This window comes from Somniosus microcephalus, unplaced genomic scaffold (assembly GCF_052327205.1).
Source record: "Somniosus microcephalus isolate GS21.2 unplaced genomic scaffold, FLI_Smic_1.0 scaffold218, whole genome shotgun sequence".
Lineage (NCBI taxonomy): Eukaryota > Metazoa > Chordata > Chondrichthyes > Squaliformes > Somniosidae > Somniosus > Somniosus microcephalus.
The window spans coordinates 463898-479450 of record NW_028225405.1 but is presented as its reverse complement, the minus strand read 5'-3'; the positions used below and the strand labels follow the sequence as shown (position 1 = coordinate 479450).

At 51.3% G+C, this 15553-nt stretch overlaps 2 protein-coding genes across 2 annotated transcripts; both read right to left on the bottom strand.

Moving 5' to 3' along the window:
- Window positions 1–3: 3 nt before the first annotated feature.
- On the bottom strand, window positions 4–1602 carry LOC147082043 (histone H2A type 2-C-like). The gene has a single exon (XM_085980506.1). The coding sequence runs from the start codon at window positions 532–534 to the stop codon at window positions 25–27; it is 510 nt and encodes a 169-aa protein (XP_085836632.1). The 5' UTR covers window positions 535–1602; the 3' UTR covers window positions 4–24.
- Window positions 1603–3819: 2217 nt separating this feature from the next.
- Window positions 3820–5140, bottom strand: LOC147082042 (uncharacterized). The gene has a single exon (XM_085980510.1). It carries the CDS (start codon window positions 4675–4677, stop codon window positions 3820–3822), a length of 858 nt encoding a protein of 285 aa, XP_085836636.1. The 5' UTR covers window positions 4678–5140.
- Window positions 5141–15553: the final 10413 nt, after the last annotated feature.

Here is a 15553-nt window from a genome sequence, read left to right as displayed (position 1 = left end):
TTATTAGATTGAACCTTGTCCATTTTACTTGCTCTTGGAGCTGGCAGTGCTGGTTTTCTTGGGAAGCAGCACCGCCTGGATATTAGGCAGTACCCCGCCCTGAGCGATGGTCACCTTTCCCAGCAGCTTGTTGAGCTCCTTGTCGTTGCGGATGGCCAGCTGCAGGTGTCTGGGGATGATGCGGGTGGTCTTGTTGTCGCGGGCCGCGTTGCCGGCCAGCTCCAGGATTTCAGCGGTCAGATACTCGAGCACAGCAGCCATGTAGACCAGAGCTCCGGCACCCACACGTTCAGCGTAGTTGCCCTTTCGCAGGAGCCTGTGAACACGGCCCACAGGGAACTGCAGTCCGGCCCAGGATGAGCGGGATTTGGTCTTGGCCCGAGCTTTACCGCTGGTTTTTCCTCTTCCAGACATTTCCAAAATCCACTCGTTGAAAGAAATAATGATAAACTCCGCCCACATCTGCCGCCCTTCTACCTTCTGGAGGAATGCAGACAGCAAACTTGTGATTGGTCGCTCTGTGGTGAATTCCATTGGTGTTCTCCGGTGACCAATCACAGTCTGTTTTTCCGCCAATGGCAAGTGTGTGGAAATAACTGTCCTCAACAGTCAGACTGCCAACGATTTTTAATTTCAAAAAGCTCGCCAATATTTTCCTAACCCAGCGAATTAAGTTAATAAATTAACTATTAGCCAAAGATTTCCAGACAGTTTTTTATTCCTTTTGTCTTCTTCCATCTCTCCCTTGCAAATTCCAGGCTGTTACAATCAGGATTAATTCCGGGTTCAATATCGAACTTTAACGGGTGGGATTAAATCCCCATTGATTCTGTAACGGGACACATTCCAGCTCAATCTCTGTAAAAGTGAGGATTCAGATTATCGAGTGATCCTTTGCACAGGCGCTGCTGCGGGAGTGAAACCAGATCTGGGAGTCCTGCTGTGAGAGGAGAAGAGGGACAGAGTGTTCAAACTGACCGCGTTCTGGTCTCTAAGAAACCCCATTCTGGGTTGTTACACTGCAGGAATTCTCTGGTTAATAAAAGGATTGACTCCCAACTGGCATTGAAAAAAATGAAAATGTTTTTGCAGAGATTGAGGTGACTGAAATCAGAGTCTCATCTCGAAAACAAGCTTTTAATTTGTCGGAAGGCGCTGCAAGTGAATGGGTCTGAGATCAAAGGGAAAGAGCGATCAGGGACCGTGTTTGTACTTTACTGGACGGGAAATACAACAGCGACGCTAAGGTTGATCCGGGCAGTGAAAGTGCTTATCTGAGAATTCAAAACTAAATCTACGGCTGGAACTTCAAACGTTCTCAAAACACACTTGTTACGGAAATAATTACAGTAAATTGTGTCTAAAGAGAGATGAGTTTGTGTAGCTCTTTCAGAGAGATTTTGGGTAGCTCTTAAAAGAGCCGTTGTGTTTTGGGTTTGTTCTTTCAGGACAGCGTGGAGTTTTACTTGGAGCTGGTGTATTTGGTCACCGCCTTTGTCCCTTCCGACACAGCGTGCTTGGCCAGCTCCCCGGGCAGCAGCAGGCGCACGGCGGTCTGGATCTCCCGGGAGCTGATGGTGTGCCGCTTGTTGTAATGGGCCAGGCGGGAAACCTCACCCGCGATGCGCTCAAAAATCTCATTCACAAACGAGTTCATGATGCCCATGGCCTTGGAGGAGATGCCGGTGTCGGGGTGAACCTGCTTCATCACTTTGTAGATGTAGATGGAGTAACTCTCCTTCCTCGACTTTCTGCGCTTCTTGCCGCCCTTCGCTGCCGGTTTACTGACGGTTTTCTTGGCGCCCTTCTTGGCAACTGGTTTCTTTTCATCAACCATTCTCAAACTCGATTTCAAACACAAAACGACGCAAACCCGCGCCGGGCTCGGAATATATAGGCAGCCCCACAGTCCTATGCTAATGAGGGATGGGTGAAGGCAATGGTTGTGATTGGCTGCTGAAGAGTGATGTCAAATTCCATTGTTCTGCATCTCGATGATTGGCTTCTTTATGTATCCAATCAGATTGAGCTTTTGTCACCAGCACGCCCCCTGTAGTCAGAAAGGTAATTGCAAGAGCATATATCCATGCACCAATTCCCAGACCATTATCTGGGGTCCCAAGCACTTCTTCCGGACGAGACAGCAATTTAGATGTACTTCCTCCAACCAGTGCACTATATTCATGTCTTGCAGTGTGGTCTCCACCACTTTAGTTCAGTATCTGCCCGTCTCTAGTACTGTGAGTGTGTGTATTGGAATAGTTCTGTATTATTCAGTCTCTGGTGATTTATGTAAGTGTTGGAATCATTACCAATCTCAGTCTCTGTTACAGTATGTGCGTGTGGGATCCATTCATTTCCTGTCCGTCACTGATACCATGTGTCAGGGTGGGATTCCATCTGTATCCGTCAGACTCTGGTACCGTGTGTCAGTGTTGGAATTCATTCAGAATCTGTCATTCTCTGGTAGTGTATGTGTGTGTGACATTAATTTTGTATCTGTCTGTCACTGGGATGTGCGAGTTTGAGATTCATTCTGTATCTGTCATTCACTGGGATGGTGTGCATGTCTAAGATTAATTCTGGATCTGTCAGTCTCTGGTACTGAGTGTAGTGTGGGATTCATTCCGTATCTGTCATTCACTGGGATGTTGTGCAAGTCTAAGTCTAAGATGTCAGTCCCTGGTACTGAGTGTGAGTTTCATTCTGTATTTTTCAGTCTCTGGGACTGCATGTTAGTGTCATATTAGTGCTGAATCTGTCAGTCTCTCGGACTGTCTTTCACCGAAGAATTCCGCATGTATCTGCTACTTACTCGGTTTATGAAAGTGGGATTCTTACTGCATCTATCAGACTCTGGCACTTGATGTTAGTTTGAAATTAATTCCATTTCTGCTAGTATCTGCTACTGTATCAGAGTGTGGGACTGAATCTATTTGTAAAGCAATTATCCACCTCCAGCTATCTGCAACCGCCAATTTCAAACCGTTTATTGACAGTAGAACCGAAACACAGCGCTCCGCACAAACCCTTACAGACTCGGGCTTCATATTCAAGGGTTCCCTGAAACCAGAATATTTTAAGTAAGATCCTGTTACAATTAACAATCGGTAATATTCCCGCCTATATACAGTCCCTTCGATCACAAGTCTCCTTCCATGTCAATCTCTGACCTTATTCTATCTCCCCACACTTCCCCTCACAGACGGGTTCAGCAGTTTACAAACACCTTATTCCAGTTGATTTGGAGAATCTCATGTGTTGGGGTTCGAGTTGTGATGTGGGGTATCTCCGCCAGTGTCAGCGTCTCAGAGACTTTCACCCTGAACCTGTGAACTGAAAATGACCATGAACTGAGACTGGAGTCGAACACCCCCCCAGTTAGAGTGAGGCCCGGACATCCCATTCTCTCTCTGTTTTATTGCAGACACTGGGGGAGGGGTGGGTGCAGCGAAAATCAGCGAGTCACCAGGGAGCCGGGGTTCATTTGAAATGATTTCAATCTGGAATCTGAGCCCGGCCCCGGGACATGGATCATATGATTCCGCGATCACCTCTTTTTGGAAAGATATGGGTGGCTCTGAGAAGAGCCTTTGGGTTCAGATGTTTACAAGTTGTTGTTAGATCCATGTGTTAATGGAGACACGGAATGCAGGAGTTGATTTAACAAGTGTTTACTGAACAAAGTCTGGAGGTGAACTAACTACACAAGACGCTATACAGGCTTATATACCCGAGTGGTTACTACTGGTACTACAGTATACAGGGGCTTCAAAAACATAGTTCCTCTTAAAGGTACATACACTACAGTTGTCCTTTTTATTTTATTTTGCTCACTGCTTTCTGAGACTTTGCTGATTTGGGCTTGGCCTTGGGTTTTTCCACCTTCTTGGCCGCCTTCACCTTTCTGCCTGTGGCCTTCTTGGGGCTCTTGGGCTTCTTCACCACCACCTTCTTCCCAGCCGCCGCTTTCGCTGTCTTTTTAGACGTTGCTGCCTTCTTGGTGATTGTTTTCTTGGCTGCTGGTTTCTTGGCTGGAGATTTCTTGGCTGCTGGTTTCTTGGCTGGAGATTTCTTGGCTGCTGGTTTCTTGGCTGGAGATTTCTTGGCTGCTGGTTTCTTGGCTGGAGATTTCTTGGCTGCCGGTTTCTTGGCTGGAGATTTCTTGGCTGCCGGTTTCTTTACTGCAGATTTCTTGGCTGCTGGTTTCTTCACCTTCTTTCCCTCTTTCCGCTGGGATTCCTTCTTAGCAAGCCTGAAGGAACCCGTGGCGCCCGTGCCCTTGTTCTGCTCCAGGGAGCCGTTTCCCACTTTCATCTTGATACTTAACCTGATCTGGGACCGGAGCTTCAGCACGTCGACGCCGTTGGCAGCCAGAGCCTTCTTTATCGCAACCAGGGACATCCCCTTGCGATCGCTGCCACTTGCCACAACCTTGAGTTTCTGTTCGCCCAACGTGAGACCGGCTGGCTTGGAGTGGGGAGCCGCCTTCTTCTTCTTGCTGGGAGCCTTGGTTTGAGCGGCGGCAGCAGGAGGAGCCATTTTGGCGGCTGCAGTCTCGGTCATGTCGGCGACTCTGTAGAAAATCTCTCTGACAGTCAGAGCTGGGTCAGAAATGAAACGAGAGGCGGCGGCACAGAGCAACTTAAAGGCAGCGAGCGGACGGGGCGGAGACATCCTGCTGTCAGCTCCCGGCCCCTCCAGCCTCTCTCTGTTTCTCTCTCCTCATTAACTCTCCGATTACAATTAAACTCGGGCACTCCACATTCCCAGATTGGTCTCTTTCTGTCTCGAAGACCGGGATGTTTGCTGTCGAGAAAGTTTCATCAGAATTCAAGACAGCAATTTCGATTTAAAACCGTTTCTTTGCTGCACTGATCGCGCTCTCTCACCCGATCGCGGACATGTTCACTGTTTTTCGACTGAAATTTGAAATCAACTAAAACTTCACATTTAATTCCCACATCAGGGGGGAGCAGGGCGATCCTATGACAGGGAAATCTTTGAATTTTACACAAGAGGGTCTCTGAAATCCGGCGATGAGAGCGGGCACACAAACACAGTGACATTAGTCTAACCCGCCCGCCCCTTTAACACACTCTCGCTGACATAATGTTCACTCTGCTCATTCACAGCACAATCTGTTCCCAGATTTACAGTTCACAGGACAGGTTTTCCTCTCCGCTCGGCCTGTGCTGCCGATTCTCGGGGTTAGTTGGAGTTTCCCAGCTCAGTCAGTGTTAAACACTCTTGAGGCCGGCGCTCCTCACAGTGTCTGTTCCCCAGATTGAGGGGCAGGAGCCAATCACAGCTCTGGCTGTGTTCACCCATATCTGGTTTGAAGGTATTATATTGTTCGCAGGCAGGAATAAGTTTGATTTATATGAAAATAGAAATGATGATCTCACCGCCTCTCTCTGTCTCTCCCTCCCCAAAACTGAGGAACAGAACAGAGCAACTGGTGTCCTGTGCATTCCATTCTCAACACCCAGAGACAGCAACCAGAGAGAGAGAGACAGAGAGACTGTATCAGTCTGAATGGTCGTACTCTGAGCCAAGCGGTCCACGCAGTCTGTTACCGAGATTTAGAGGCAGGAACATGTCACAGTTTGGCTGTGTGGATCCTAGCCTGCTTTTAGATGATAGTATTATTCACAGAAATAGTGAGACATTCTGTTCACCACACATGCCTTGAACTTGGTTTCAATAGACCGAAAACTGAGAGGTTCAGCATCGATCCAGATATAACAGGCAGGGCTGGGGGATAGAGGGACTGGGGATTGATCCTGTACACAAGGCACAGAGAAAGACACAGGGGGTGACAGTCACACAGGCCCGGGGACTTGTCTGGTATCTGTCGCCTACTCACCCACCGGAGACAGGCAGAGACTGATTAAACTCCCCGCTCAGCAGCAGTTCAGTGTCAGAGATTGACAGAACCTGTTCCTCTCCATCCTTCCATACAGTATGGGGAAACAAATCGCTCTGAGGGACAGGATTCGCATCACTCTCACACTCACCGGCAGCAACTGACGTGTGTCCAGAGTTGCTTTCCCCTCTCCTAATATCTCCTTATCTGTCTCGGTGACAATGTTTCTTTGATAACGCTCCTTTCAAGCTCATTGGGACGATTTATTCATTTAAATGTGCTATATAAGTTCAAAGTGTTTTTTTTGCTGTTGCTTCTTTTAATTTGCGTCAGGAGAGAGGTCTGAGCATGCGTGATAAACACTTGCCTGCTCCTCCCCCTCTCTCCACACTGTTTAAAGCGACAGGAAGGATCCTGCAAGCTCCCCTCCCCAAGCTCTGCCAGCGGGGGCCGTTTCCTCTGTGCTCGGCTGAAGATCGCTGACCACATCAAGGAGTGGAGATAGCACGGGCCCGAGTAAGGGAACAAACAGCAGCCTCCTCACAGCAGCACATCGCACTAGGACTGTGTCCGCAGATGGGCTTTGTGTCGGGTAAGTTCAGCGGCAGTCGGGGCTGTTTGTACGAGACAGATTGAAGCAGGAAATATTTCCGGAACATGGAGTGAGTGGGGGAAGGGAGAGGCCATTCTCGGGCTGTGTGTGTACAGTGTAAGGTAACATAGGAAGTAAATCACCTCGCTGCAGTCATCAGCGAACATCCCCATTTCTGACCTCTTGTTGGAGGGAAGGTCGCTGATGAAGCAGCTGAAGATGGTTGGGCCTAGGACACTGCCCTGAGGAACTCCTGCAGCGATGTCTTGGGGCTGAGATGATTGACCTTCAATCACCACAGCCAATCTTCCTTTGTGCTAGGTATGACTCCAGCCAGTGGAGGTTCCTCCCCCCCCAACCGATTCCCATTGACTTCAGTTTTACTAGGGCTCCTTGATGCCACAGTTGGTCAAATGCAGCCTTGATGCCGAGGGCAGTCACTCTCACCTCCCCTCACCTCCCCTTCACCTGACGAAGGAGCAGCGCTCCGAAAGCTTGTGATTTCAAATAAAACTGTTGGACTATAACCTGGTGTTGTGTGACTTCTTACATTTGCCCCTCACCTCTGGTATTCAGCTCCTTTGTCCATGTTTGGACCAAGGCTGTAATGAGGTTGGGAGCCGAACTGTCTTGGCGGAACCCAAACTGGGCATCATTGAGCAGGTTATTGGTGAGTAAGTGCTGCTTGATAGCACTGTCGATGAGACCTTCTATCACTTTGCTGATCATTGAGGGTAGACTGATGGGGCGGTAATTGGCCAGGTTAGATTTGTCCTGCTTTTTGTGGACAGGACATACCTGGGCAGTTTTCCACATTGTCGGATAGATGCCAGCATTGTAGCTGTACTGGAACAGCTTGGCTAGAGCCGCGGCTAGTTGTCAGGTGTTTGCTGTATCCAGTATGCTCAACCCTTTCTTGAAATCAGGTGGAGTGAATGGAATGGGCTGGTGACACAGGCTGGAGGGGCTGAATGGCCTCCTCCTGACAATATGTTCCGATGTAGTCCTCCCACCACTGGGAGCGATAGTGATGCGTTCGTGCGACATCGCTCTCCCGCGCAGGTGCAGTACCACTCCCTTTCTCTCTCCCGCGCAGGCGCTGTGACACAGACTTGCACTCCCGCGCAGGCGCAGTGCCGCTCCTTGCACTCCGGCGCAGGCGCAGTGCCGCTCCCTTACTCTTTCCCGCGCAGGCGCAGTGCCGCTCCCTTTCTCTCTTCCACGCAGGCGCAGTGCCGCTCCTTGCACTCCGGCGCAGGCACAGTTCCGCTCCCTTACGCACTCCCGCGCAGGCGCAGTGCCGCGCCCTTCCGCGCAGGCGCAGTGCCGCTCCCTTTTTCTTTCTCTCGCAGGCGCAGTGGCGCTCCCTTGCTCTCTCTATCTCTCTCTCCCGCGCAGGCGCAGTGCCGCTCCCCTGCCCTCCCGTGCAGGCGCAGTGCCGCTCCCTTTCTCGCCCTCCGGCACAGGCGCAGTGCCGTCCCTTTCTCTCTCTCTCTCTCTCTCCCGCGCAGGCGCAGTGCTGCTCCCCTGCTGATCATGGGTTTGCTGTGTGCTGGGCCGGTCAGAAACAGGCTTGTTGCCCGGGTTACAGGGCCTGTTCTGTGACTGAGGGAACTCGGCTCCATTCAGCACCCGGCCCGACAACGGCTGCTCAGCCCCGAGTTTAGATCACAGCGAGGGAGGGTCACAGGGTCACCGCTCCGGGCAGTAACTCCGCACAGAAAATGGCGCATTTCCGCCCAGAGCAGTGAGAATGGGGGAGTCTCAGGAGGCCGGAAATTTAGTGAGGAAAATCTCCAAACTAAGCACACAGCCCCGCAACTGGGGATCTGAGGAAAATCTCCAAACTAAACACACAGCCCCGCAACTAGGGATCTAAGGAAAATCTCCAAACTAAACACACAGCCCCGCAACTGGGGATCTGAGGAAAATCTCCAAACTACACACACAGCCCCGCAACTGGGGATCTGAGGAAAATCCCCAAACTAAACACACAGCCCCGCAACTGGGGATCTGAGGAAAATCTCCAAACTAAACAAACAGCCCCGCAACTGGGGATCTGAGGAAAATCTCCAAACTAAACACACAGCCCCGCAACTGGGGATCTGAGCAAAGGCACAAAATCAAACAAATACTCCGCCTTGAAATTGAATTATTAGTAAGCAGATTAAAAGTCTACATTACATTATTTCACGTTTTCAATATTGTTCTTATTTTCTGCTTTGCCACAATTAGATGTCCCGGTGAGAGATGGTGTGATTGAGGAAGGTGCTCAGCTCGAAGTAAACAGGGATTGTAGACTGAGGAACAACAGCAGGTGAACCAGCACAGGATTGTGAGAGCACAAACCGGAGAGAACCCTTCCGATTCAAAGAGCTTCCAGAGATCGACTGTGGAACAAGGTCAAAGAGAGTCCCATTGACTCAGATACACACTGGTCCTGGAGATGGACTGGGGAGAAAGGTCAGAGAGAGTCCCATTGACTCCGATACACACTGGTCCTGGAGATGCACTGGGGGGAAAGGTCAGAGAGAGTCCCATTGACTCAGATACACACTGGTCCTGGGGATGGACTGGGGTGAAAGTTCAGAGAATCCCATTGACTCAGATACACACTGGTCCTGGAGATCGACTGGGGAGAAAGGTCAGAGAGAGTCCCATTGACTCCGATACACACTGGTCCTGGAGATGGACTGGGGAGAAAGGTCAGAGAGAGTCCCATTGACTCAAGACACACACGTCCTGGAGATGGACGCTCCCGCACTCGCCCCCTGACCCTCCCGCACTCGCCCCCTGACCCTCCCGCACTCGCCCCCTGACCCTCCCGCACTCGCCCCCTGACCCTCCCGCACTCGCCCACTGACCCTCCCGCACTCGCCCACTGACCCTCCCGCACTCGCCCCGACCCTCCCGCACGCGCCCCCTGACCCTCCCGCACGCGCCCCCTGACCCTCCCGCACATGCCCCCTGACCCCCCCGCACGCGCCCCCTGACCCCCCCCGCACGCGCCCCCTGACCCTCCCGCACGCGCCCCCTGACCCTCCCGCACGCGCCCCCTGACCCTCCCGCACGCGCCCCCTGACCCCCCCCGCACGCGCCCCGACCCCCTCCCGCACGCGCCCCGACCCTCCCGCACGCGCCCCGACACCCCCGCACGCGCCCCCTGACCCCCCCGCACGCGCCCCCTGACCCCCCCGCACGCGCCCCCTGACCCCCCCGCACGCGCCCCCTGACCCCCCCGCACGCGCCCCCTGACCCCCCCGCACGAGCCCCCTGACCCCCCCGCACGCGCCCCCTGACCCCCCCGCACGCGCCCCCTGACCCCCCCCGCACTCGCCCCCTGACCCCCCCGCACTCGCCCCCTGACCCTCCCGCACTCGCCCTGATGGGGCTCTTCTCAAGTACACCATGCGGTGCAATAAAACACCCCCAGAATCAAGGCCGTGCTGCTGGGGAAGGTGATCAGGCCCCAGGAACCAGTACAAGTGAATAAAGTCAGGGTCAAGGCCCTGCTCCTGGGGAAGGTGATCAGGCCCCAGGAACCAGTACAAGTGAAGCGACTCCTTCTCCCGGAGACTTATTAAACGTGAATACGCCAAGAGTTGACCAAAAATCAGGTTCGCAATATTAATCAAGGAGTCAATTTCTGCTCTAAGGAGGGATGATACCTTAGCAGGTTCCTCTAATGAGGCCATATGGGTAGAACTTAAAAACAAAAAGGGGGCAAGCACTTTGCTGGGAGTGTACTATAGGCCCCCATACAGTAAGGGGGAGATAGAGGAACAGATATGTCGGCAAATCTCAGAGGTGTAGAAATAATAGGGTAGTAATTGTTGGGGATTTCAACTTCCCCAATATTAACTGGGATAGTCAGAGTGTGAAAGGCTTAGAGGGTGTGGAATTCTTAAAGTGCATCCAGGAGAGCTTTTTCAGCCAACATGTAGAAAGTCCTACAAGAGAGGGGCGGTACTGGACCTAATTCGAGGGAATGTAGCAGGGCACGTGGTAGAAGGGTTAGTAGGAGAGCATTTTGGTGACAGTGACCATAATTCGGTGAGATTTAAAGTAGTTATGGAAAAGGACAAAGATGGACCAGAAATAAAGGATCTAAATTGGGGGAAGGCCAATTTTAATATGATAAGGCAGGATCTGGCCAAAGTGGACTGGGATCAACTACTTGTAGGAAAACCCACATCAGAGCAGTGGGAGTCTTTCAGAATGGAAATAGAGAGAGTACAACGCCAACATGTTCCTGTAAAGGTCAAGGGTGGGACCAACAAGCCCAGGGAACCCTGGATGTCAAGGGACATACAAGAATGGATTAGGAAAAAAAGGGAGGCTTTTGGCAGATACAAAGGACTAAAAACACTGGAAGCCCCAGAGGAGTATAGAAAGTGCAGGGGGGTACTTAAAAAAGAAATTAGGAGAACGAAGAGGGGTCATGAAAAAACACTGGCAGGCAAAATAAAGGAAAATCCCAAGGTGTTTTATTAGTATACTAGCTGGGGAGCCCTGCGTTGCGAGGGCAATTTTGGGGCGCGAGGGCAATTTTGGGGCGTTTGGTCTCCCTGCCCCTGTGTGTCCCCCCTCTCCCTGTCATGTCCTCTCCCTGTCCTATCCCTCCCTCCCCTCCCTCCCTCCCTCCCCTCCCCTCTCTCGCTCCCCTCCCTCCCCTCCCCTCCCTCGCTCCCCTCCCCTCCCCTCCCCTGTCTCCCTCTCCCCGCCCACCACTCCCCCGCTCCCCCACTCCCCTCTGTCCCTCTCTCCGGCCCCTCCCCCTGCCTAGCGAGCCCCGCGTTGCGAGGGCAATTTTGGGGCGCGAGGGCAATTTTGGGGCGCGAGGGCAATTTTGGGGCGTTTGGTCTCCCTGCCCCTGTGTGTCCCCCCTCCTCCCTGTCATGTCCTCTCCCTGTCCTATCCCTCCCTCCCCTCCCCTCTCTCCCTCCCCTCCCCTCTCTCCCTCCCTTCCCCTCCCCTCTCTCCCTCCCCTCCCTCCCTCTCCCCCCACTCCCCTCTGTCCCTCTCTCCGGCCCCTCCCCCTGCCTAGCGCCTGAGGTCCGGTGCCGTTGCTGAGGTCCCCCGCGTATCGCGCGGCTGATGGACGGCCGCTGCGGGCGGGCGGGCAGCGCATGCGCGGTGAGTGCGGGCGGCGCATGCGCGGTGAGTGCGGGCGGCGCATGCGCGGTCAGTGCGAGCGGCCCGCGGGAGCCGGCAAGGCCGTTAGCGAGCGGGAAACTTCGGGCGGCGCGCCCGCGCTCCGTCCGTGACACCTGAGAGGGGGAAGTAGAGAGAGACAGAGAGGGAAGAGGAGAAGGAGAGAGAGGGAAGAGGAGAGAGGGAAGAGGAGGAGAGAGAGGGAAGAGGAGAAGGAGAGAGAGAGAGGGAAGAGAGAGAGAGAGAGAGAAATGTTTTCAGCTTCAGGCCCCGACTCCCCCCTGCGCGAGGGTGAGGAGGAGGGGGGGGGTTGCTAAACACAATATAAAACTCAAATAAATTGTTAATTAATTGCCTAACACATAATTGTAATATTTACCTTAGTTCCCTAACACACAGAAAGTGTGGGGGAAAAAATCGTGGAAAATCAAGATGGCGGCCACTCACCTCGGTTCAGAAGGATAAGGCCCGCCCACACACGCACCGATTGGTCAACCGGTCAGGTCACCGAAGCGTAGGATTGGTCAATCGTCGAGTCACTCGACACTCAACTGTAGGAAGACCTCGACGTCACACGGTCGCTAATGAGATGCTAATGAGCGGAACGCTGAACGTTTTTGGGATACCGCGGGCGGGATTTTTGTCCGGCCGAAACGTAAATACGCCTATGACCGGTCCGGAATCGCAAGCTTTCTTTTGAGGCGACGCGCGCGTCAGTACGCTCTGTAACTTCCAAACGTATAGAGACCAGGCGGACAGACAGACAGACAGACAGAAGAGCCGCTTTATATATATAGATTAAGGGCAAGAGGATAACCAGGGAAAGAGTAGAGCCCATTAGGGACCAAAGTGGCAATCTGTGTGTAGAGCCAGAAGATGAAGGTGAGGTTTTAAATTAATATTTTGCATCTGTGTTCACTATGGAGAAGGACGATGCAGGCATAGAAATCAGGCAGGGGGGATTGTGATATACTTGTACAAATTAGTATTGAGAGGGAGGAGGTACTAGTGGTTTTAGCAGGCTTAAAAGTGGATAAACCCCCAGGCCCAGACGAGATGTATCCCAGGCTGCTGTGTGAGGCAAGGGAGGAGATTGCAGGGGCTCTGACACAAATTTTCAGAACCTCTCTGGCCACAGTGGAGGTGCCGGAGGACTGGAGGACAGCTAACGTCGTACCATTATTCAACAAGGGTAGTAGGGATAAACCAGGGAATTACAGGCCAGTGAGCCTAACATCAGTGGTATGGAAATTATTGGAAAAAATTCTGAGGGACAGAATTAGTCTCCACTTAGAGAGGCAAGGATTAATCAAGGATAGTCAGCATGGCTTTGTCAGGGGGAGATCATGTCTAACCAATTTGATTGAATTTTGAGAGGGGGTGACTAGGTGTGTGGATGAGGGTAGTGCAGTTGATGTAGTCTACATGGACTTTAGTAAGGCTTTTGACAAAGTCCCACATGGGAGATTGGTCAAGAAGGTAAGAACCCATGGGATCCAGGGCAATTTGGCACATTGGATCCAAAATTGGCTTAGTGGCAGGAGGTAGAGGGTGATGGTTGAAGGTTGTTTTTGTGACTGGAAGCCTGTGTCCAGTGGTGTACCGCAGGGATCGGTGCTGGGTCCTTTGCTGTTTGTCGTGTACATTAATGATTTAGATATGAATGTAGGCGGTATGATCAGTAAGTTCGCAGATGACACAAAAATTGGTGGAGTGGTAAATAGCAAGGAGAGAAGCCTCAGGCTACAGGACGATATAGACGGGTTGGTCAGATGGGCAGAACAGTGGCAAATGGAATTTAACCCTGAAAAGTGTGAGGTGATGCATTTTGGGAGGACTAACAAGGCAAGGGAATACACAATGAATGGTAGGACCCTAGGAAGGACAGAGGATCAGAGGGACCTTGGTGTGCATGTACATAGATCCCTGAAGGCAGCAGGACAGGTGGATAAGGTGGTTAAAAAGGCATATGGGATACTTGGTTTCAATAGCCGAGGCATAGAATATAAGAGCAGGGAGGTTATGATGGAGCTGTACAAAATGCTAGTTAGGCCACAGCTGGAGTACTGTGTGCAGTTCTGGTAGCCACAATATAGGAAGGATGCGATTGCATTGGAGAGGGTGCAGAGGAGATTCACCAGGATGTTACCTGGGCTGGAGCGCTTCAGATATAAAGAGAGACTGGACAGGCTGGGGTTGTTTTCGTTAGAGCAGAGAAGGCTGAGGGGGGACCTGATTGAGGTGTACAAAATTATGAGGGTTATAGATAGGGGAGATAGAAAGGAACTTTTTCCCTTGGTAGAGGGGTCAATAACTAGTGGGCATAGTTTCAAAGTAAGGGGCAGGAGGTTTAGAGGGGATTTGAGGAAAAACTTTTTCACCCAGAGGGTGGTTGGAATCTGGAACTCACTGCCTGAAAGGGTGGTAGAGGCAGGAACCCTCACAACATTCAAGAAGCATTTAGATGAGCATTTAAAATGCCATAGCATACAAGGCTATGGACCCAGTGCTGGAAAATGGGATTAGAATAGACAGGGCTTGATGGCCGGGGCGGACATGATGGGCCGAAGGGCCTCTTTCTGTGCTGTATAACTCTATGACTCTAACTCTGAAGCTGGATTTGTTTTTATTAGAGCAAAGGCGGTTGAGGTGTGATTTGACAGAGGTGTACAAGATTATGACCGGTTTGGATCGGCTAGACGGGGAAAGGCTGTTCCCACTAGTTGATGGTACAAGGGCTAGGGGACACAGATTTAAGGTTTTGGGCAAGAGATACAGGGGGGATGTGAGGAAAACTTTTTTACACAGCGGGTGGTGAGGACCTGGAACTCGCTGCCGACGGAAGTGGTGGAAGCGGAGACACTCAGTGTTTTCAAGGGGAGACTGGATAGACGCTTGAGGGAAATAAACTTGCAGGACTACGGGGATAGAGCGGGGGAGTGGGACTGACTGGAATGCTCTACAGAGAGCTGGCACGGACTCGATGGGCCGAATGGCCTCCTTCTGTGCCTCTATGTGGTTGCTGTGGATCACACTGGGGTCCACCAGCTCCCACATGCTACAGCTGCAACACATCACCTGCCCGGCCATCTCTATTGTATTTTATTTAACTAATTAGGTTTTCAAGTTTTGAAATACCCAATTGTCTATTAATAGTGTTTAATCTAGGTAATAACCTTTAATTTATTACATTTAGTTATATGCTTTAGGTCTTTACTGTAACTTAGCCCACAGTCCTAATTAAACCCTAGTTGTTTATATTTTTTCACGTATCAAGCAGCACCTCTTACCCCCACCTCATCGAATTCGCTCACTCACCCAATTCCCGAGTTAAGTACTCTGTAGAAGCAGTACTCCGTAGAACTGGACTCCGTGCTACTTACCTCCCAAACATTTCCCCTTCCGCACTCAAAAGGCCGATGAATTTCAGGTCCTGATGAATGGAGTGACTCTCTGAGATCTTGATGTGAAGTTTGGTTTGAGTTTCCCCGTCTGTCAATCCTGCCCTTCTCACAGACGGTGAAAGGAGTTTCCAAAAGCCATCACTGAGAGTCCAGGACAGAAATTGACAACATTCTCCCCCAGCAACAATTCTCTTGTCCTCACCCAATCACGTTCCCTTAGCAACAAGGTATTGAAACTTCTTTTCTACATTCTCGCAAAATATTACACACAGGTGTCTTCAACCAATCTCGCTCCCCCAGCAACAACTCCCCGGTCCTCACAGGATACTAGTTTGGCAATATAAAATGATATGGAACCTTCCAGAACTTTGGGCACTTTTTAATGGTTAATTACAAAACGGGCAGTTTTGCAGCTACCAATTACTGTAACTCATCAATACTCACAGTTCTCATTCATCGACTTTGCATCATAGAATACTAGAATTACATTAATACATCCAAAGGGCTTCCAGCAAATAGTTTGCAGAAGGCTGC

What these genes read in the sequence shown, in the direction of transcription:
- LOC147082042 (XM_085980510.1), bottom strand. Translation starts at nt 4,677, where the DNA reads ATGTCTCCGCCCCGTCCGCTCGCTGCCTTTAAGTTGCTCTGTGCCGCC.
- LOC147082043 (XM_085980506.1), bottom strand. Translation starts at nt 534, where the DNA reads ATGGAATTCACCACAGAGCGACCAATCACAAGTTTGCTGTCTGCATTC.